General features: G+C 41.4%; 1 protein-coding gene across 4 annotated transcripts in view; it reads left to right on the forward strand.

Moving 5' to 3' along the window:
• Positions 1–23,013, forward strand: part of LOC121899270 (Down syndrome cell adhesion molecule-like protein 1 homolog) — a 105,440-nt gene that overhangs the window by 6,146 nt on the left and 76,281 nt on the right. For 3 of the 4 annotated variants that reach the window (XM_042414981.1, XM_042414983.1, XM_042414985.1), the window contains exons 1-3: positions 3,036–3,199; positions 12,590–12,910; positions 20,666–20,812. In XM_042414981.1, the coding sequence (XP_042270915.1) occupies positions 3,157–3,199; positions 12,590–12,910; positions 20,666–20,812 (511 nt within the window). In that variant the 5' untranslated portion in view covers positions 3,036–3,156. Of the gene's footprint in view, positions 1–3,035; positions 3,200–12,589; positions 12,911–20,665; positions 20,813–23,013 lie in introns of those variants that run through there. The other variant, XM_042414982.1, reaches the window with a different exon arrangement.

The raw sequence follows: 23,013 nt of genomic DNA on the forward strand, positions 1-23,013 counted from the left end.
CAAACATCACATTTTATCACTGAGAGATACGCAGAGGAAGTGATAGTGGGGGTTAGAAAGGGGTTCGTGTCAAGTAGGTGTTTGATGTCAGATGAATATTGTGACTGAATGGACAATGAGTAGAGTGTGGTTGGTCTGAAATGGATCAGCAACAATCAGCAATGCTTTGGTATTTATTTTATTGTGAGTTCATGAACTAAATGTCAGGGGAGAGGAGAGGATTGAATGAGACACGCTTTGAACACATGCAGTGCGGAAATCTCCACATGCAGTGGAGGACTCAGGCTGTCTGAGGGGCAGGGGTGAAAAAATATAAAGGGCACCTGATACATTCAGTGGGCCCCCATCAGAGAACAATGATGCATGGTTGGTAAAAAGGCTACATCCCCTTTTAAGATGGACATTTTATAGGGTGACTCACAATATAAGGAAAACAATATTACCTGTATATTATATATTAATTTTTCCAACATTTCCTGCAATAAAATACAGGATGACATCTTAAATGTTTATTTCTCAGACACATCTATAGTAAAAACATGGAACTATTAATATTTTGAGAATCAGCTGTTTTGAGTGGTCTTGTCAGGGAAGTGAGAATCTTGGCAAAATCACAGAAATCTTTTGGCCGTGAGTTTGTAAATGTTAATGACCTTATTATGGTCGAGTGTGATGTCCCTCTCAATGGATAACAGAAGAAGATCTGAGAGCCTTCCTTCTCCACATCTGTTTCTAAGCTGGGTCTTGTCCTCTTTTTTGGAGATCACCTTCAGCCCACTGATCATTGGCAATGTAGCATATATTTTGAGTTTTGTCTGTTAGCAGGGCTACTCAAAAGGTTCTATTCCAGATTTCATAACAGGATGTATATATATATATATTTTTTAACATGCCTAGGCATAGATTTAACTTCTACAGGGCATCCCGTCTAATTATAATTAATGGCTAACGCAAACGTACCTTTATCTCTCTCATCTCCTCCCTTGCTGCCTCCAGCTGCATTTTGCAGATCCCTTTGTATTCTCTTCAATTTTCTCTCTTCTTGGCATTCTGTAATCATAGGGTAACCCAATGCTAATCTCCTTCTCTACAAGTGCAAGTTAATCCAAGCTAAAGGCATTTTGAAGAATACTCTGATTTCCTTAAAGGTTTTACTATAGTACAAGGTTGATTTCCAATTTGCACCAAGTACTTAGTATAGAGATGGCTAAGTATGTATCTAGCTAGCTAGCTACTATCCATCTAGCATATTGTTTAGCATGTTATAGAGTTTGGACAGGCCTACATGTAAAGCCAACTTAAAAAATACAGTCTACATACATTAGTAATGCATCCTTAATAAAAAATTTAATCCATACACGTTTTAATTGCAGAAAGACTTGCTATGTGACCTCCCTCACAAATTGTAATAGGGTCAAGGTTACAGATAAGACTGCACTGACCCAAACAATCTAAGGGGGGTGTGACTGAGCAAACTAGTGAGTAGTATTATACCAAAATCAGCTGAATGGAAAAATGTCAGCTACAATAACTACATCATGTTTTAAGGGTCCTATTTTCCTAATGGTCAGCCTACACAAAGGATACATTAATTTCTACCATAATTGCCAGTTTACGCCATCGTATGAGCACCTTATAGGCACTGGAAGGGCACTTCACAATGTTTTCTCCCACTGAAAACCCACCCAGTTCTGCACTTTAGGGAACAACAAATGGCACTTTTTCTTTACTTTTTTTCACTAGAAGGGCACCCATACAGAACCTCCAGCTCACCCCATGGCAACTCATAGGGTATTACATCTTGTGGGGGTACTTTACAGGGCACCATCACACTTTCTTCTACTGAAAGGGCACCCATGAGTGCATATCATTCTAGATTGTCACATATAGAGGAACTGTACAGGGCACTTCATCCTGATTTACCCATAACTAAGACAGATATTACAGAACTTCAGTATGTTTTCTCCTTTGAGCAGGCACTTTAGAGGGCATTTTATCATGTTTGGTCTACTTTGGGGACACCTCTATGGTCTAAGTAGTAGTAGTATTTTTTTTGTCCCTGTGTCCTGAGCACTGAGTGTCTGTGCAAATACATGCAAAACAGCTTTTTATGATTGCAGAACTTGCAAGTCGGTTGGAAAACTCACGTCTGTGAGTCTGCGTCACCCAAAGTTAACTTAAATTTTAATAATAAGTTCTGCGGCCACATATGTATGTGAATATTTTTTGTTATATTTTTAATAGTTTGGATAGAGGGAAGTTATGTTCAGAGACCACTGTGACACAAGTTTCTCGTGTCAGTGATCGTGTCTCCTGTCAGTATTTTCTGTTGCGCAACACAAAGATGGACTGTGCGTCATTGAGCGCACACTTTCTTTCTGTTTATGTGTGTGTGTGTGTGTGTGTGTGTGTGTGTGTGTGTGTGTGTGTGTGTGTGTGAGAGAGAGAGAGAGAGAGAGAGAGAGAGAGAGAGTCAAAGGGCGAGATTCACAGATCGAATAAAATATATCGATGAATTGAGAGTGAGACGATTTGAAGGCAATGAGTGTTGGTAGTGTCACGCAGGTGCGGAGCGCAGGACACATCCCCACTTTACCACTGAATTAAACAGAGACTGCAGCTTCTTCGCAATATTCCTATTCAAAAAACTGATTTATGGAAATTCGTATGTTGATTTACATGGGAAATACGCGCATGTGTTTTCCTCCAGCGGCCGTTTTCTGAACTTCCTTGAATAAAAACAAGATCTAAATGACTTTTATGACGGGGGATTTTGAACTTTGCCATTGGAACTCCGTCAATCTGCCGGATTAAAGCATCTATCCAGTGCGCGTAGTACAGGGCTCCCAGTGGTTTCCGTTTCGTCCCGTTAGTGCGTATAGCTCACCTCTCCATCACGGCGCATCATTAGGATACCGGGGGTGGGGCAACAGCAGCCTGTCCCGGTAAGGGGAGGAGAGAACAGGGAACAGAGGCGGTACTTTCTCCGCGGCTCGTTTCTCGGCGCTGGAGAGTGTGGGACCAGGGCTGGAGAGACCGCCGGGGAGCATCAGCAGAACCAGTCCAGCACGGAGCCTCGCCTGGCCGACCGCTGCGCCGTGCACTCTTCTTGGGGACTGCACAACATTCCTGTGAAATATAACTGCTTTTAATGGCATGTGGCTTGTAACTTTACTTCTGCTGTATTCTTTGCAAGAAGGTAGGTTGGAAATGTGTCTCTTCAAGTGTTGCTTATCTGCATGCTGTCTCCTCTCCAGTGTAACGCTGAAGTTGGTTGTGCGTGTTTATTAGCTTGTCAGTTTGATAAATGTTTTTGGATTGAATTGATACAGTTGACAGAAGAGGGGCAGATGTGCCAAAGCAAACTCTAAATCATCTTTAGCGGAAGACTGATAACTTTTTCTTGATGTGTTTGAGAGGATGCTTTCCAGATCAGCCTTCGTCTTCCTCCTGGATGGGTGCTTGGATTCACCTTCCGTTCTCAGTGTATCATAATGATCAGCTGATGATATGATTTAAAATGATCAGGGGAGCTAATTATGATCATGAAATCAATATGCACTTCATTTGGATGACCACTGAGAAAACCCACAAAGATCTCCAAAGTGCACACTGTGTTCGTTAAGCCGAAAAAAGACAACGGCATTTGCATTTTGCATGATGAATATGTGGAGGTGTCGTGAATATGGAGGCTGTTGAATAGGAGGAGAGGCTGATAAGGATCTGCAGGCGCGCGCACGGATAGACGGGCGACCTCGAGCGCTGCTGGCCACAGCTGTAGGGTGTTTACTCGCAAAAGTCCAAAGGGCCAATGACTTTAATGTATTTGCTGACTTTTCTGCCCCGTCCCAACACAAATAAGATGCTATAGTGTGTGTGTGTGTGTGTGAGAGAGAGAGAAAGAGAGAGAGGGAGGGAGAGAGGGAGGTCCCTAGGGGTTAAAGCATCCTTTTATCAGTTATTTTTTTGGGAAGGAACACTAAAATAGCGCATAAACGCCACTTTGTATGTGCGTGTGTGTGTGTTGGAGAGTGTGTGCGGCTGTATGGCAATACATTTTACGAGAGACGTGTGAACTGATGCTGGGAGTATTGAGCGCTGGCCTTTAATTTGCAGATAATGTGCCCCAGTTGTATATTTAAAAGACGAGGCCGTGTATTACAGTTTATTTTCTTTGATAAAATGTAGGAGTGTCAGTGTATGCAGACTCAGTTGTTATCTACCCTGGACTAATTATTCATCCACCATTTTCTGTGGCTCCAGATTCTACTGATTGGCTTTGCTCTAAATACTGCAGATGGGAGAGACTGACTCAGTTTGTCTTTAAATATAACATGTTTTGTTAGGTGTGAATTTCTATTACTTCGTAAAAAGCACACAGTGAATAAAATAACCAAGATTTTATACTTCACTTTTATTTTTACGCACGGGTCTCTAGCTGAAGATACCTGAATTAAAACCTTATTAGATAACAAATTTGAAACAATCTTTACAATTTGTTTATAATTATGGGTAGAATGTGCATTTTAAGGTCCATGGTCTCCATCGTTGGCCTTGGCAGTGCCCTCTGCTAGGTTGCAGCTGCGGCGAGGACTTCTGTGCTGTTTTTGTTGTTTGTAATTGGATTACAGGGTCTATTTCGATTCTACACACTGTACATCGCCCTGTCCCGTGACTGAACGAGATGCACTGTGTGTGTGTGTGCGTGTGTGCGTGTGTGTGTGTGTGTGTGTGTGTGTGTGTGTGTGTGTGTGTGGTGAAGGGGAGGAGGGTTGGGGGCTGCAAATAGCCACTGGAGCGGAAAGAGTGCTTGAGATGGGAGAGATGTAGATAACGCAGTGGAAAACAAACTTCCATTTTCCGTTGCTTTTCAACGCCATGTTCCGCTCATTTTGCACGAATCAACTGTGATGTGTTGTTTTATGTGGCTGCTGTGTATTTTAGATGTGTGTAATTTTTAATAAACTTTATTTTAAGGGGGAAAGGTAGGTCTATTATCATACATGCATATGCATTAGTACTGCGTATTTTCCTGGCTCGGCCGCGCCTCCTAGAATAGCACACAAGTCTGTGCTTATTTTTTTTTTCATTATTATGATGTTTCAGGTTGTACGGGTACATTTTTAAAGAGAATTTAGTTTTTTAAAAATATGTTTTTCTGTCATTAATTCCACATGCATGTAGTTATTACTGACCGTTTGTTGCTTTGGTTTGGCTGCATATCAGCACACCTGCACCATGAGTGCGGAGAGGAGGGGGAGAGGAGAGGGGGAAGAACACACTCATTCTTCTTTGTCATGATTTGGGAGGCTGCTTGTCATTTTATGGAAATAAAATTGAGACAAACTCAGCTGAGGACTGTGTGGGAATCCGCGTTTGGGGCCTCATAGGCCAGAAAGAGGGCCTGAAAATTTTGAAGAGGTTGAAATGATTATTACAGTTAATGTGTTTTTAATTTAATTAGAGAAAGGACGTTCGTTTTAGTGTGGAATTAGGGGAGAGTAGATCAGTAATTGTACAAATGTCAAAGAAAAACGCCATGGAGCGATCGAGATGGAGTGAGAGCTCTTGCTATAATTATTTCATCAATTAATGGGATTCCGGTTTTATCCAGTTTCGGTCGAAAGGGCCTCCTGCAACACATATTCGACATTAAACTGAATATTGACTGTATTGTGTTTGTAAGGATGTAAAACTCTTTGGCTTTTGCTTCGTGCTTGCATTTTATTTTTATTTGGGGATTTGGTGGACTAAGCAACGTGTTTCCCCCTTATTTCATTTATTTAGACTCGTAATGCATGTGTGTCTGTCTCTGATCATATCAGATCAAATTATGTCACTCATGCCATTTAATGTATGCACCTTTATTCCCTGATTTTACTTAAGAATACACAACATTTCTCCACCGTTACACATGAGTACATTTGTGTAGTATGAAAGGTAGTTTGGTTCTATCACACCTGCTGTAAGATCACCTGTATGTCGTAGTTCAGTGTATTTTCTCATTCCTTTACAAGTGACTCTTGTGTATTCTTCAGACCGACCTGATCTGCGGTGTTGCAGACCACGGGCTGTGTGTAAATTTGGAATCAAAACAGATACCGACTAGAGGAGAAGTGCTCGGAGGGGGGAGCCCAGTAATTGCGGTATGAGTCAGACTCTGGAGGCTACTAGGCTACACCCGCAAGATGCACTCAGAGATGTTGCGTCTGGATTGGACAACTGAGGTCTTTTTACTGGCTGATTGAAGTAGTATGACAATAACTCCGGAGTTTTTCTCTCGCTCTGTCTTTCTCTCTTTGAAAATCATGTAATGGTGTGGGAAGAAGCTGTTTATATTTGAGGCACTGGAAGGTGTGTTTTTTTTATTCCACGTATTCAATAAAGTCTCTTGGCGTTATTTAACTAAAAATAATCGTGCCACTCAAGGACAGTAAAAGGTGAGACCCCCCCTCCTCTCTCGATCGACCTCTCTAGTTTTCTCTAGTTTTACTCACTACCAACATCAACCTATATATAAAGATTTGTTTGTAACCACTTCACATAGTCAAACCGAACTGAGATTAATACTCTGGATGGAATTCATCTAGTCACATCAGATCAAAACATCAAAAGGCCACTGTATGTCTTATTTCTCCGGCTCTGAGTCCCACAGCGCCTGCACAACCTGTCAGTTTTCTTGGAGAGAGACAGCTCCACAGTATAATAGCTACATGTCACTCTCAGGTTAACTTGCCTCCCTCGTTGTGCTCGGGCGAGCAAAGCCTGTTTTCATTGTCAAGTGTTGGCGCTCTGCGTTTGGCAGTTGAATGGTGCAGCACGAACGCGTCCATCTGAGCGAGTCATTCGGTTTCATTCAGACTGAACATTTTGTTAGTTTTAAAACAAACGAGCACGTCGGCCAATTGGTATGACATGAAAACTGCAGTGCATTGAAGGCGCATTAAGGCAGATCTCTGCACTTTTATCAAATCAGGAAAGTCTTTGTACAAATGGATTTGGCTGATTTTGTCGGAGGAGAATTAGATTTTACAAGTGATCAATAGTGCACGAAAGAACTTGGTAAGGGGGGATAATCTTATCGCAAATGTCTCAAAAACAGCAACACCCTTATTGCACTTATTTGTCACACGGATAAGTTGTTTTTGAACGCTCACTCAACAGGTTTTACGCACAGTAGTGTCCGGTCCTTTCCGTTACGCACTAAAAGAGATGGTTATATCTTCATCGACAATCCTTCCCCAAAACTTTAGTATCACAAAATCAACTCTCTTCCTTTCACTCCGCCTCTCTCTCTCTCTCTCTCTCTCTCTCTCTCTCTCTCTCGCTCTCTCTCTCTCGCTCTCTTTTTCTCTCTCTATCTCTCTCTCTCGTTTTCTGCTTACTATCAAACAATTTATGGCCCTGTCTCTGAGGGAGAGTAGGAAAAAAAAACACATCTCTACAAATCTGACATTCACTCCAACAGTGGAAATCATCCTTTTGAAGTGGGAGATGTGAATTTTCAAATGCTGAAATGGCTGCCTAATATTTTACTGACACTGCATAAAATGTGTATAAGGGTTGTTTACCACCCTGCCAACCCCCTCCCCCTGTATGTGTGTGCCTGTGTGTGTGCATAGATAGTGTATTCCCGTCCCTAATATCATGCCATGCAGTGAACTGACACCGTGTTAGAAATTATTTCCTTTCCGACTGCACACAAAAGCAGAGAGACACATTGTCATGCAGCCCTAATGCATATCTCAATCTAGAGTCATTGTATAGTAAATGAGCTGCACCCTCTATCAAACATGATCATATCTTTTGCCTTTTATGTTCTACCATTTTTCTGTAGCATCACTGCAAAGTCTGTATTGCCATGGACTTCAGTGCTTCAGCTGTTATTTGGCCTGAATGTGTTTTGTGTGCTGTTATCTGTAGTGCTACATGGCTCACCACATAGGAAATCTACTTGCTATTATGAACCTATTTGTGCAATCTGAAATGTATTTATGTGACTTTGTGTGTGTGTGTTTGAAGGTGAGAAAGAGTGAGAGCGAGAGGGAGATGGAGAGGGATTTATAGCCCTGTTTTTCTATGCACGTGATGGTATGAATCTCAGTGTGTGTATGTGTGTGTGTGTGTGTGTGTGTGTGTGTGTCTGAATGAATGTAGATGAGACAGAAAAAGCTGCATTATGCATAGCGGTTCACCATAGGCAATATCCTTGCTCCTCCAGCATACATATTCATACTCCATTTTCATATCCACTGCAAAAACAGGAAGAAAAAGTGCAAATGTATTTGACTGTACAGCAAAGAAAGATTTGAGTCAAAAGGAACACAGGAAAGGAAACAGAAGCCAAAAGAAAACTGAAGTTTAAAAAAAAGAGAAATAAAGGGACAAAAAGATTGCGAGGGGATCAACTGACAGGAATGATGTGTCACCCAAAATCACTTTAAACTTGTTTATTGTAATCAATGCATCCACGCTTGAAGAAGGCAATCAAAATACAGTTCATGAACGGATGAGTGCTGCTCCTTTGCTCCTTCTTTCTCTGCTGGGGAATGGGTGAAATGGAAGCCTGGGGCTATGAAAGGACTCTGATAACCATCTGAGGTTAGATGTTGTCGAAATAAAGAGGACAAACTAGGTTATTGTGCTCCATGTTGCTGTGCATGGAATGCTTATAGTGGATTATGATCTTTGTTGTTAGTTTCTTTAGTTTCCCTTTGGTCATTTATAAATTTTACACCAATTTCATGAAAGATCTGGCTTCAGCAAACTGTTTGTGTCCTTAATTCTGCTACTTCATGCATTTTACAATATTTTCAAATGAAAATAATGGTCATGATTGCTGTCCCATTTGTGCACCTCAACTGTCAGATGTCGTAAAGAGGTCAAGGCTCCAGGGAAAATAAGATAAAAAGATAAGTACTACATTATTGTCCAACAACAAATTACAAGTCTTCTATATCTGCATCATATCAGACATGACACACAGCTGCAGCCTGGAGACCCTTTATGCCAGCTGAGAAAAGTTTTAGGAAAACGTTCAGCTTCTTAACTTCTCTTTCACTCTCTTTCCCCATTCTTATTTGAATGTTTGTCAAACTCTAAACCATCACTGCGATGAGACACGTGGTCAGCATTGTCACAACGGTCTTTTCTGCTGGGGGCCATAATCTGTGTAGTGTAGACCGGGGCTCGCCTCCCTGTGTTTGTTTGTACACATGTGTCTTTGCATGCATGAGTGTATGTATGTGAACTCAGTGACCTGAATTCATACCGTAGGACAAAGCGATTAGCCATCGCATCATGAGCTGTTGCTTTTCAGAGGCTTGAGTTGTCATTTGAGCTATTTTGAATTAGTTTGAGGCTATTTTTGATGACATCACAGTATGGTTTAAGGTTTGTTCATTTATGACTTTACAGTTTTAGAGCATATTGTGTATTAGCAGTGCTTCGCAACCCATAAGGGGTCACAGAAAAAAATCTGAGGTCTTGCAAGATGAAAACATATTTCTGCCTCACAAAATTATGTTTATTTATTCAGACTTTCTTCCAATCTTTTCTTTAAAAAATGAATTATAGGATAATTTGACCTCTTTTGGCCTTTAAAATTATTCATCTAAAACAAGTAAAAAATTACTCTTTTATCAAATGGGTCACAAATGGAAGACAAGGGGTCACAAGAAGATGTTGCTTCATTTTAAAAGGGCAGTGTACAAGCCCAAAAGATTTGGAACCAGGGTCTAAAGGATTACATTATTTTGTTACTATGTGAAAAGATAATATTCTGAACGCAAACATGGTGATGTTGTGTCTTCTGTGTGGGTTTTCATAGCTAGAATAAGTTGTTTTTGTCATGAATATATTCTGCCTCTAAAAATAGCATTTGCCATCAGAGAGAAGCAGGTCACTGTCACTGGTATCATCTGCTAATAGTTTCCTCCATATTTGCTCGATGTGCCAACACTTCCATGTGTGTTCCTCACCCAGCAGTACATTGCGGTGCTCTCCGTGGTGCTGAAAGTGCAGATCAGTCAGCCTAGAAGCCTGTGAGAGTGATTGACATGGATTCGAATGGTAGGATGGATTGAACTTGACCTGAATTTGGATTTTTGAACACAGAGGATCTGCTCCAATTTTAGCTGGTAGGCAAGAGAACAATGACTTTCTACCTCCTCAGCATCTCCCCTGTGCCACACTCATACACACACTTACAGTCTCATGCTCTGCACATGCTCCCGAGCAGCTATCACAGCTTTTATCCTGCACACCTCAGCCTCTGCTGTTGGCTGAGTTTGACATCAAGAGCTGAGGCAGTCATTTAACATTAACCTCTCTATCCCTTTGACCTTACCACACACATACACACGCTCACTCAGTTGCATCCAAACACCTTTGGACCTCAGCACCTTACCCCAACCAGCCACCCGTGTCCTGTCTACAATATTGCACTCCTGCTTGGCTCCCCGATCTCTCCTTCCGCTCCAAACCCACACATGCATGAGAACCAGGGAAGTCGGACACTGGCCTCCCACAGCAGTGCGATTACAGAGTGGATAGACTGTGTGTGTGTTAAATGTGAAAGGAGATTATGTGGGTTTAACTCTCTGCGTCTGGCATACAAATTCCAATCATATAACTTTGCCTATCTCTATAGTGTGGCAGGGGAAGATGAGAGAAAGTGGATTTGTGTGTGTGTGTGTGTGTGTGTGTGTCTGTGTCTTGAAGGGATATCTGTGAAGTGCGAAAGAATAATGGCAGATGGGAAACAAGAAGAAAAAGAAGAGAAAAGATAAAAAAAATAGAGGGATGGAGATAGATGCACAAAGTGGCAGACAACAGACAATGGATGACAGAGTGAAAATCACCTTATGTCAGTTTGAGTTTTATCCCTAATCCCTGCATTTTACTTTTGAGCTTTTCTTCATGTGATTCATCCTATTCATGCCATTTTATTAATGTCATTATGTCATTGCATGTTACTATATATACTGGACAGAATAGATATAAAAAATGGACTTTTGTATCAACTATTCATCCATGTTCTTGCTGTGTATTAAGAGCTTAAAAGCCCAGCCAGTGGGCTTCTGTCTTTCATTTTATAGCTGGTTACTAATGATATCAATTGATGTAGAGGATCTGTAGAAATTAGAGCCTAAATGACATCTGATAGTGCCTTTATATCTCCATTGATGTGTCTTAGCCAACACCCTATTTTCTTCCAGTGCAGTGAGAATTAAAGAGATAGGGCTAATCCAGGCATTGTTGACACAATCCAGGAAAAGGGATTAATTAAGTATCATTGTCTGAGAAGAAAATTCTCTGGCTCGGGGCACAGCGTCTTCCCCTGGCCTCCAGCCAAGCTGAGCTCAGCACTTCTTTGCACTCCTCTACACCCCCACCCCCTGCTTAACCCCCTCGCCCCCCGATCCCAGCAAACACACACAGAAACACACAGATCATAAAAGACACCTCGCCATCCACTTTAGCCTGGAAGAGGGCGTTTTGAGTGAGAGAATATATGGTGGTAGCTCGTCATCTGTGCCACAACAGCGTTATTTTATAGCAAACATCTGTGGTATCTCGCCAACTCCAGCTCCGCAGGCTTGTATAGCTACAGATAGAGGCCTTCCCAGAGATGACAGCATGTGGCAGTAAGCTATCATGCCTGTGTGAATACTTTGTTTTTGTGGATGACTGAGGATATCAACAGAAAAGATGAAGGTGTTGTGGGGGTGGGAGTGGGGGGGGTGTGTGACCCATTTTCCTTGCTATTGAGAGGCAGATTTCCAAAGGGCTCCCTGGACACATATATTAGATTAGAGATATTAGGATAATGCATATGGGATGAGATGAATGGCTGCAGTTTGGCACACAGGGAGGAAGTTGTTTGGGTTGAGGTGACCTGGATGCCTGTAGATCCAGTTTGTGTATGTGGGTGTCTGTGTAAGTTTTGCTTAGATCAGGTAGTGTGTTTAGTAATATTGTAAAGTGAGTAATTCTTGCTTTACAATAGTCTTATTCCAGTGAACCTGTGAATTGGCTTATGGAGGATATTGTGAATACATCTGTGGAACACAGACAAATCAAATATTGAAAATTGAGTAATTGTAGAATGTTGTTCTTCATTTCTTCAATATTTTTCAATTACCTGTTGATATTTAGATCTTGTGATTTAATGTGTCATGGTACCATGATAATGAAGACTTTAATATTCATTTCTGAATAAACTTTTTATTTTATTTTATTTCAATTGAACCTTTTTAGATCAATAGTTGTTTTTTTTGTAAAGGTAAATGATTCCAGGTTCATGTTGCAATGTCAAGAAAAATCACTTGAAATGTCAGTAAAAACTTTAGTAAAACTATTTGGCAACCACTGCAGAACCAAGTGATATTATGATCCTGTATCTTACAACCTTTCAAACCATATCAATTTTTAAGCACATCTTGAATGAACATTTAAGTGATTACTAAGCATTCCTTTTGATTGTGCATATGCTCCCTCTCTTCATACCTGACATGAATGTTTTCTGTATGTCTGACTCATACCAACCTACTAATGAACTACGTGTTCCTTTCTCTCATCCTAACAGTCAACAGTGAGGATGTTGTCTCTACGCGGCTGTACTTTGTGAACGCCTCCCTGCAGCGGGTGACCTTCTCCAGCTCGGTGGGGGTGTCCCTGCCCTGCCCTGCGGGCGGCGCCCCCCATGCCGTCCTGCGCTGGTACCTGGCCGCCGGAGACGACATTTACGACGTGCCCCATATCCGCCACGTGCATGCCAACGGCACCCTCCAGCTCTACCCATTCTCTCCCTCCGCCTATAACAGCATTATCCACGACAACGAGTACTTCTGCACTGCTGAGAACCAGGCAGGCAAGATTCGAAGCCCCAGCATCCACATCAAAGCAGGTGAGGGTGGGCACACAAGATGCAAACTAAGCCAACAGTCAAAGGGATAGGTTAGTTTCAGAGGAACTTTACAGATTTCTCCTAGGTACAACATAAACTTTTCAGTGCTTTTTTATGTCTCTGCTTGCATTTTCAAGGTGTTTTGAATGGTGAAATTACCTTAGTTTAGCTCAGTTTTTGAATGTTTGTTCAATCAAATACAAGTTCTGTCGAACTGCACGCAGAGACATGAACTTTGAACTATTCCTTGAAATAGTGATGAAACACTGCCTTCCAAGCCAGAGCCCTCCCACATATATTTTAAAATCAACCAAAGTTGGATGGAGGTCTGTGAAGGAACGTGGCCCTGTACTAGGCTAGCTCAATAGCACACCCATTTGGCTTTTTAACACTATACAGAGTGACATAGACAGACAATCCCACCTTCCACAAGTTATGGGTATGAACATTTTTTACACATTTAGGTCAGACTATCTTCAAATCTTTGGTATGATATCATCTAATGAGGCAGTGTCAGCTTTGTAGCAGCAGGTAAAAATTAAAATAGGAGGGCAACTAATTTAAAATTTAACACACCAAAATGGCTTTTTGGAATTTTTAACCTGTATTGCTGACAACATTTATACTATTGAGACAATGTCTCATATGCAGTGTTTATGTGTTGTGTTAAAAGTAATCTCTGGGGTTTCCTTGTAAACAAACAAAAACTAGGTTTATATTCAGTATTTCTTACTAAAATGCACTGTGTGTATCCGTTAGGTCTAAGAAATGTATTGAATGCACTTCCTTTGTCATAAAAAACTACATTGTTTACATGCATGTTTAGCAGCTTGTAATCTTTGTCTTCCCTGCCTTTGTTGGTGCATTGATACTCTTCTTTGTATGTTACTGCCACCAATGGTCAATCAGAGGCTGTCAATTGAGTGAAACCATTGGCACAAATGTGCATAAAGTCGCCTGCATGCACGTGCATGTGCCTCTTTGTGTTTATGCACACAAAACTGGGACTTACAGCACTCATAAAAACAATGCTCCATAGCACTCCTAGTGGTCAAAAACTCCACAAGGTACCTTGGAAAACTCAAAAAACATGAATGGAAGCACTTACGAACATATTCTTAGAGTGGCACATCAAAAAACAAAAACAGAAACAACAACAACAACAACAACAAAAACAAAAACAGTCAGAATACCCTGCTGGGAACCCACTGAAGTGGTTGCAACAGCATTACGTAGCTACAACCCAGCATCTGTAAATCTGGTCACCCAAACGGCAGTCATATTGGCAATGTGAGACCAACAACTTCTCTCAGTGGGGGTGAAGTGTCACAAAATGCTGCGTCTTGACCCTGTGTATTAAAAATCCTCCAGAAGACAGACACAAAGCCACACAGACAGTTGGTCTGGTGACCTGTCCGTGCTCTATGCCAAGGTCAAAGCTGGAGAGCGGCGCTGAACACACTGAGGGAAGGTGTTATTGCTCTTTCTCACACACACAAACACACACACATGAACAACACACACACACACACACACATACACACACACACACACACACACACACACACACGCACACACACTTGCATTCACACCAGCCTGTGTGTAGCTCATGCCAGCAAGCCTCCTGTCTCCCAGTCTCTCCATCTGTCCATGGACTGGAAAGTCCCCTAACTACACACACACATGCACACATACATACACACACTAAAGCACACACACAGAGCCATTTTCGTCAAGCTGGCTCATGGTGTTTAGTTGCCAGCTCTTTGTCAGGGTGTTTGGCAGGAAAGATTTTGGAGAGTCAGCCACAGACATGGAAAGATGTGAACAGAATCATGAAAAAAATTGGATTTTCAGGTCATGGTAATAGCCAGGCAGACATTTTGACTGTGTTGATCCATCCTACATGAAGAGACAGTCAGCAGTTCCCTTTCACACCCATGTATACGAATATAATCATTCTCCAAAATGCTGTCGAATTCTCTTCCATACCACCATGCACACACTTATATAAACACACATATGGCCTCTGTGGTCCCTAGAGGAGGACAGTCCCTCCAGCGTGAGAGTGACCTTCTAGCTAGCCTCAGTGTTGGGATGACCTTCCCTCCCAAATAATTACAACAATTAATCAATTAAATGCTGAGGCAACCACAACTCCACAGCTCCATAACCAGGGCTCATGTGCATGTGTGTGCACCTCATTACCTCCAGAGTCCTACACAACACACACACACACGTGCTCCCTTACAAGCTCGCACACATGCACAACCCTGCAGTTGCCATGGGCGACAGAGGCGTGAGTGCTAGGGTGTGGCACGCCCTGTCTCAGGTGGCGCAGGAGAATGATGACAGCTGACAGCTCACAGTGTGACACCCCCCCAAAAAAATCTGCCCCACCCCCACTCCCCCTCGCCATCCGTCTCTCTCTCTCTCTCTCTCTCTCCCTTCTCTTCACATCTTCACATCTCTCTCTATCCCTCCCCCTCTTTCTCACCCTCCCCCATGCATGCTGATTGTGGTCCAATAATAGCACGAGCACCTGTCTGGATAGCTCTACATTTATGAAAATCACTATGTGGGCTGCTTGTTTTCCTGTATATGTTTTTATTTGGCTCTGCCACTAATCTAGTTTTCTGATTTCATTTTTACTCAAGCTTCTCTCATAGTGGCTTTCTAAATCCCCATCTTTTGCACACATTTAGTTTTTGGTCAAAAAATTTAAAAAAAAGGTTTGATAGATTTCAGAATCTGGTTCCACAGACAGTGAACTACTAACATATTCTAATTATATTTTTTTAGGAATTGTAAACAGAAAGAACCACCATAAACTGGGGTGTATATGGCACTCCAACTTCAGGTGCATCTTCAATTTGGTCTTTATCCTGGACTGGTCAATTCTCTGACTGAGGTTCTTAAAAGACTATTCCAGTGTCTATTTTAGCATACATCTATTTACTATACTATCATGTGTACTTTATATATACAGTATATATTGACCATCTTCAAATGTTGTAGAATTTCAGTTTAAAAAATTGTCTTTTCTTAATTTTCAGGCAGTCATTGCTTTCTATTCATTTACATGTAATACAAAGAACTAGCAAAGTATTGAAACTTGCTTGTGTTGTGCCGTATGATTCATCATCATGTCTGCATTTATTTTTCCTTAGAGTTCAATTGTTACATGGTAATGCAGTTTAAATCCAGATTGGTTTGCAAAGTGCATCACAAGTATATTCACAAAACTTAATGCAGACTTGACATTCAAGGGGAAGCAGGCGCAAATGAAGTTTCAAGAGTCAGCATATGTATTATATATTCTATATTATATATTCTTTATTTTTTTTTATACTTTATTTTCTATATTCTTTTAATACATTGATTTTTTTCCCCAACAGCAATTCTTACTAAAGCTGTTCTGTGTTTTATTTTCAACCTGATTTTCATCAGTTCTTTCAAAGCCTTTCAAAGTTCTCTGCCCTCATTATCTGAAGATGTCATGCTAACTGTCCTGCAGCGAAAGTCCTTACAGTATGTCAACACCAAATTACTTGTCCAAAAATAAACATGATTCTGCCAAGAAAAATGCAACAATGAGTTTCCTAACATGCAAAAATATGAAATGCTAATAATTTCCAGTAGATTTTTTCTCCCAAAATAGTATTATTTTAACATAGTTCCTATTTAATGTTCTAGTTACCTGGTTAGCTGAACTTTGACCTTTTAGGCAAGTGGTGCTGAAGCTCTCGTTTTCAAATACTGTACACTTACAGTAGCCTCAAACCAAATGTTAATAGGAACAATTAACAGAAAGTTTAAGTGTGTTGTTGTCACTCTGTTTTGAAGCTGAATTGTGTTTAAGTTAACACATCTTTCCACCTATTCTCCCTCTCAGAAAGATAAGGAAAGGAATCAGTTGAGTTTCCTAAAAAGACTGTCAGTTGTCAAAGCCAGTATTATCATAGATAGAAGGCAGAGAAAATCAATTTCACATCGACAAAAAGATTCAGTACTAAGCCATTTTTGTGAATTGGACCTCAATCCCTGAAGCAAAGTTTTTTTGTGGGTATGTAACATATCTAACAGTTTGGCAGCTGTCTAGCCTCAGGAGGAAGACCTTCTCCTCTCCTCTCCTCTCCTCTCCTCTCCTCTCCTCTCCTCTCCTCTCCTCTCCTCTCCTCTCCTCTCCTTTTTCTTCACTTTCTTTTCTTTAGGCTACACAAATCATTTTCACTTTTGGTAACAAGTTAAGGGACATATGTGTGAGTTTACTCTAAGAATGGAAGCGCACCTTTAGCAAGTACAGTTAGTCATTGCAGTCACTTTGTGCTAGAAAACTGTTTTCTCTGGGTTTCATGTTTTGTGCACCCAACACCTCCTTACACAGACTTAATAGAGTGAGACACCTGTTCAATGAACTCACCTCATCTCCCTTTTGTCCCGACTAAAACACACAAACCTATGCAGGCCAGGGCCAAGACAGCAGGTGTTTAGATCCATCTGCCCTCCTCATCTCTTCCCTGGCTGACATTTCCTTATTACAGTAATACCATAAGTAGGGCCCTTGAACCTGATACACAAGGACTGTTTTTCTCATTCTATCCATTCAGTAACAAAACCTGTGTCCATTAATTTCTCCTGTATTTCATTATTTTTCTCCTTCTCTATCTTTCTCCTCCTCTGTGTTTTTCTCTGCTCGCTTTATAAATAAGTAAATGCAGTATTTGGTTTCCCCGTCGTTAATTATTGAAGCGACAGTGATACAGGACTTGCCTCCCAGTGCGCCCAGTGCACCAGACCCATGTTTTAGCTCGTTCCTAGGCAACCAGGCTGCATATATTCAGGCATCAGTAACATCCTAATGATTCTGCTGCGCATGCGATGAGGGGGAGTGCAATTTACACACAAATCAGTTGGGCTACCATTTGCATCTTGTCACAAAGCTTAAAAGAATGAATATGTAATGTTTTTTTCTCCTCTGTCTTTCATATCTTGGAATAGGAACGTGTGTTAAATGACAATGCTATCACAACAGTTGCGTATTGGAGCTGGTTACATGGCTGTGTACAAGGGCATGTTGCCATACAAGGCTTATTTGACTGATTTTAATAGGGAGGGGATTGGTTGAAAAACAATTTCTTAGATGTTAGCGAGTGTAGGACAAGGTGGGGTCAAAGCACTGGAAGTACAAACCTGGGGCGACCTTGACTGGATTTGAACACCCACTGAATTGACATGTGGTGACGGTCATCATTGCACCAAACATTTACAAGCTGTCAAGCAGATTTTAAACACTCTATGAGAGGCTCAGTGGGCACTGGGGATTTTCCCTGCTATTGACAAGAGGCAGCAGGGTCAATCAGAGAGTAAATAAATGATTGAAAGAATTGGCTTGGCCACAACAGCCGAGGCTACTCAGTCGATCCTTGCTATTGATCTGCAGGTAGATGGCATCATTGAGAGGCAGGGGCTGTTTAAATGAAGAATTGAAATGAAGACTTGATTGGAATTATTTGTCCTTTAGCTTTGATTTGTTTACAAATGAGACTTCAGCTCACATTAGTGGCCTGTGTGTCAGGTGACCAAAGTGGAAAGTGATCTGCTCTCTAGAGGATGCCTTACTGCTACCATTAATTGTGCTGGAACACAAAGTAGCATGGTAGCACCACAGCCATCCGCTAATGGTTTGGTAATTCAAGCGCCCAAAACACCTCATCTATTTGGTCACATGTATGGTGCAAGGTTACATTTCAACCATTTTGACAAAATACTCTAATGTTAGCTCCTCCACAAGCGAGGACAGAAGAAAAAAGAGGTCCAAGGTTCAGCCAATTATGAAAAAGTAGAACAGGGTAAAAGCAATGAATGGAATCAGACAAAGACTTGGGAGATTATACCTCGGACTTTAAGGTGAAAGACTCCCCACCATTTGGACAAGGACATTGGTTTTGGTTCCACTGGGTTCCAGTGACAGTGGCGGCTGGCATAAAGCATTATTAATGACCAAGGAAACTGGCCTTCAGGCTAGGCGTTAATTATATCACTGGAGAGCTGGGGGAGAGAGCGAACACACCAGAGGGCGGGGCCTCCCCCTGTGTTGTGTGTGTGTATGTGCGTTTTACATTGTTAAGCCATTACTGTCCTCATTTCTAAGGGAAGCCTGCTTGAATAGCAGTGATAGATTGTGTTAGATTGTGATGCCAGAAACACTCCCCAGCATCAGCCTTTCTGGGGCCCCATCTGATCCTGTAATTGTGTTTTCCTCATCTTATGCATATCAAATAGCCTAATTTTTGTCTCATGTAAAAGTTACTGGAGAAAAATTTGGCAATGCCCCTTTATACAAATGAGATCAGAATGGAGGGTAAGCCCACACAGTTGAGCTCAGTTCAGCTCAGTGTTCATTCAGTCAAGCTAGTGTGCCCTTGAACTACCTGTCTCTCCTCCTCACCAAAATAATCCATTAATTTAATTTCACTTTATGTAATTTATTTAATGAAAATGTATGCTCTGATTCAGCATTTCACATTCCTCACTAATCTAAATGTGACAGAGTTAACTGGAGAGATAATTTGGTTAGCTACAGGCTACTGTTTTCATCATTAAGCCTGTCTTAATCACCACCATCCTTTCTGTACACTGGCACAGATTCACAGCCTAGTGCTCTGCAAACCATGTGCAGGGGGTGTGTTTTTGATGCCTGGCGCCTGCATGTGACAGTTCCATTGGCCGTGAGCAACCCTCCACTCCTCGCCGTCTCATAGCATTTGTGGCGTTGTTCTTTAAAAGGCCAAGGGTCGCTCACTGTGTATCCCCCTCAACACAGCTCCAAGTCAGCCCTCCTTACAATCATAGTGTGACTTCAAAACTAGCGCTAAAGAGAAAAACACTGGCCTAATGTTGTTGAACAGAAAACCAGACAAATTTGTTTACTACAGCTGCAGGTGTTTTCCTATGGGTTAAACAGGACAGATGTCAACTGTGTAAAAATGTATGTATGTATAATTATTAAATGTATATTTATTATATCAATCAATTGCTGTAATTGATTGACAGAAAATATATAGCTATATATTTAGATAACTGATTGTTTAAGTGATTCACTAAAGCAAAAATGCCAAATATTCACAGGTTCCTACAACCATGACCATTTGATGCTTTTCTCTTTTTTTATCATGACAAATTGAATATCTTTAGACAGTTGGTCCAACAAAGCAAGCTACATAAAGATGTCAACTTGTGCATTTATTTTGCTGAAATGCATAATTGCATTGTAATATCTTAACCATCCACAAATGGTTTGGTATCTAAAGGTCCAAAATGTCAAAGTTGCTGGTTCCAGCTTTGCAAACATGACAATATGAAGGTTTACTTTCTGTTATATCATTATAAACTTTATAGCTTTGGTTGTATAAAAAAAGGAATTTGAAGATGTCATCTTGGCCTCTGGGAAACAGTGATGGACATTTTTAACTATTCTCTGACATTCTCTGAAAACTTATTACTTAAAAAAGTAACTGACAGATTAATCAACACTTCCAGCCCTACTTTTAATCACGAAACAACATTTTCTCTCAGAAATCTCACTCTAGTGACATTGTCATAGGTCAAAACGAGGTAAGATCAAGATAAAGTTGGTTAAGTTTGGTGAGCCTTACTTTCCCTTCCTGAGACAGCCACTTTTACCACCAACCAACATATAACCAAACCAACCAAATATTGACTAACTTTAGCTCTTTTCTCTCTACACACCAGTGTTCAGGGAGCCCTACACAGTTCGTGTGGCTGACCAGCGCTCCATGCGGGGTAATGTCGCCGTGTTCAAGTGCCTCATCCCCTCAGCCGTCCAGGAGTACGTCAGCGTCGTGTCCTGGGAGAAAGACACTGTCTCCATCGTCCCAGGTAAGAAATTCAACCATGGCCTCCTTGAGACCCATTACAAATGAACAAAAACACAAACTTAGTCAATCTGCAGACAAAAAACCAGCCCCACATCCACCTTTTGCTATACTGCCTCTTCTGCTGAAATATACTGTCACTGCATGGTCCATTCTTATGACCATGGCCGAACTTTGGCTCAATGCATGCTCGCTGTGTTTGATCAGTTGGTCAATAATAATGGAAAGCAAATGATCTAATGTCATCCGTAGAGAAATGTTATTTTTAGACTGAATGAATCCAGAACCACAAATCCTGAGTGTGTTTAAAAAATGGGAATTTCCATCAAATCACCTCACTGTAATGCAGATTTCCTCCTGCTTTGCCGTGTTTGTGATTGCTCACACCCCTCAATTGATACTTATCACTGACTGTGTCACTGGCATCTCCTATTTTGCCATCGAGAGAAGATGGAGGAAGGTTTAAAAAATGGTGTAATCATTCAAAAAGAAGTCTGATGAAATGGCCTTTGCCTGGCACATCGCTGGGTCCTCACTCACTAACTGACACCGCTGTGGTTAATAGCTGTGTTACAGGGATAAATCAGGCATTAGTAGACATGTGCTCTGTGTGTGTGTGTGTGTGTGTGTGTGTGTGTGTGTGTGTGTGTGTGTGTGAAGGACAGAGGGGTGTGTGGGCTGGGGGGGGGATCTAATTTGATGAGTGATAGATCTGTTTAGCTGCTCATCACAGTCACCCAAAAGAGAGCAGCCACACCTCTAGGGCTCTGCTGTGTCTGAAGCTGTTCTCTCTTCTGTATCACAAGGTTTCATCTGATCCACTATTTAAATCATTCGATGTTAAATGAAGAATAATGATATTAGTTTGAAAGTAAGCCTCCTACACACTGCTGTATGTTTTTGCATTTGTGCTTACATGTGTTCTGTGTGTGTGTGTGTGTGTGTGTGTGTGTGTGTGTGTGTGTGTGTGTGTGTGTGTGTGTCTGTGTGTAGGCTTGTGTGGTGCAGTGTTAACATTTGCTCCATGGACCAATGGCAAATTGCAGGGTGTCAGATGAGACTGTTTAGGTCAGAGGATACGTATTGCTCCCTCTGCCCCTTATCTCGCTCTCTGATACCGAGCACCCCTTTCATCTCTCTCAATAGTGTGTGTGAGCGTGTGTGTATAGAGGTGTGTTTGTGTGCCTCTTTGTATGGCTCTGTCCTTCACACGGGAGCACTCATTGATCCAGCACAGCTGTAGTGTGTGTGTGTGTGTGTGTTTGTGTGTGTGTGTGTGGCCTGAGGGGGGTTTCCAGTCTGGATCGATAAAGCTTGCTGTTGGATTCCCCTCTCTCTTGTCACGGATCCCTCAGTGTGAGAGTGGTGAGACCAGGCCAGTCTGTTTGACTGATCGCTCTGTGTGTGTGTGTGTGTGTGTGTGTGTGTGTGTGTGTGTGTGTGTGTTTGTAAAAGCCACTGTATCATGGCTGTGTGGTAAGAGCTCAGAGGGAGTATGTTATTGATCAACTGATGGACGTATTCGCTAAAACATGCACATATGAACAAGCGCGTGAGCATGTGTGTGAAGATGCTCACACAAACACAGTGAACAGCTCTCTGTAGGTAAGATGATCAGGGCAAGTCATCCCTAATCTTTCTTTAAAAAAGCTGCAATATATTTTGCATATGAACATAATACATTACAGTATATTCACAGAATATTATTGTCAATAATTTCATGGGAGACCAAGTTAATTTAAAGTTGAGTACTTCTTGAATTTTGATCATGTCCAGATCTTCAAGAATAGAAAAAAATATGATGGATGATATTAATTTCTTTAATATCAATTTACAAAAATATCGTGTAAATACACTGTATATTTTAAGTGGTAAAGAATATGAGACACTATTTGAATTTGCATTTGAAAAGGCTTGAGAGCTTTTTTGTTTTCCATCTTTTCTCCCTCTCTCTTTCTCTCTCCACGCCTGATGAATAGGTCTTATTAGTAACACAGTGCTCCTCTTCTTCTTCCCGTCCATCTTTGGCTCTAAGCCTCCTCTCATCTCTTTCCCTCCCTGGTACAGGCTGGTGGCCTGTGTCAGCATTGTGGCCCTCACACACAGAATGCACGTGTAGCCCCCCTCCACACCTCATCCATCCATCCATCCACTCCATCTATCAGCTCCTGGTGGCATGTACAGCTTTCTCTCTTTCGATAGCAC

The sequence above is a fragment of the Thunnus maccoyii genome, chromosome 6, assembly GCF_910596095.1.
Source record: "Thunnus maccoyii chromosome 6, fThuMac1.1, whole genome shotgun sequence".
NCBI lineage: Eukaryota > Metazoa > Chordata > Actinopteri > Scombriformes > Scombridae > Thunnus > Thunnus maccoyii.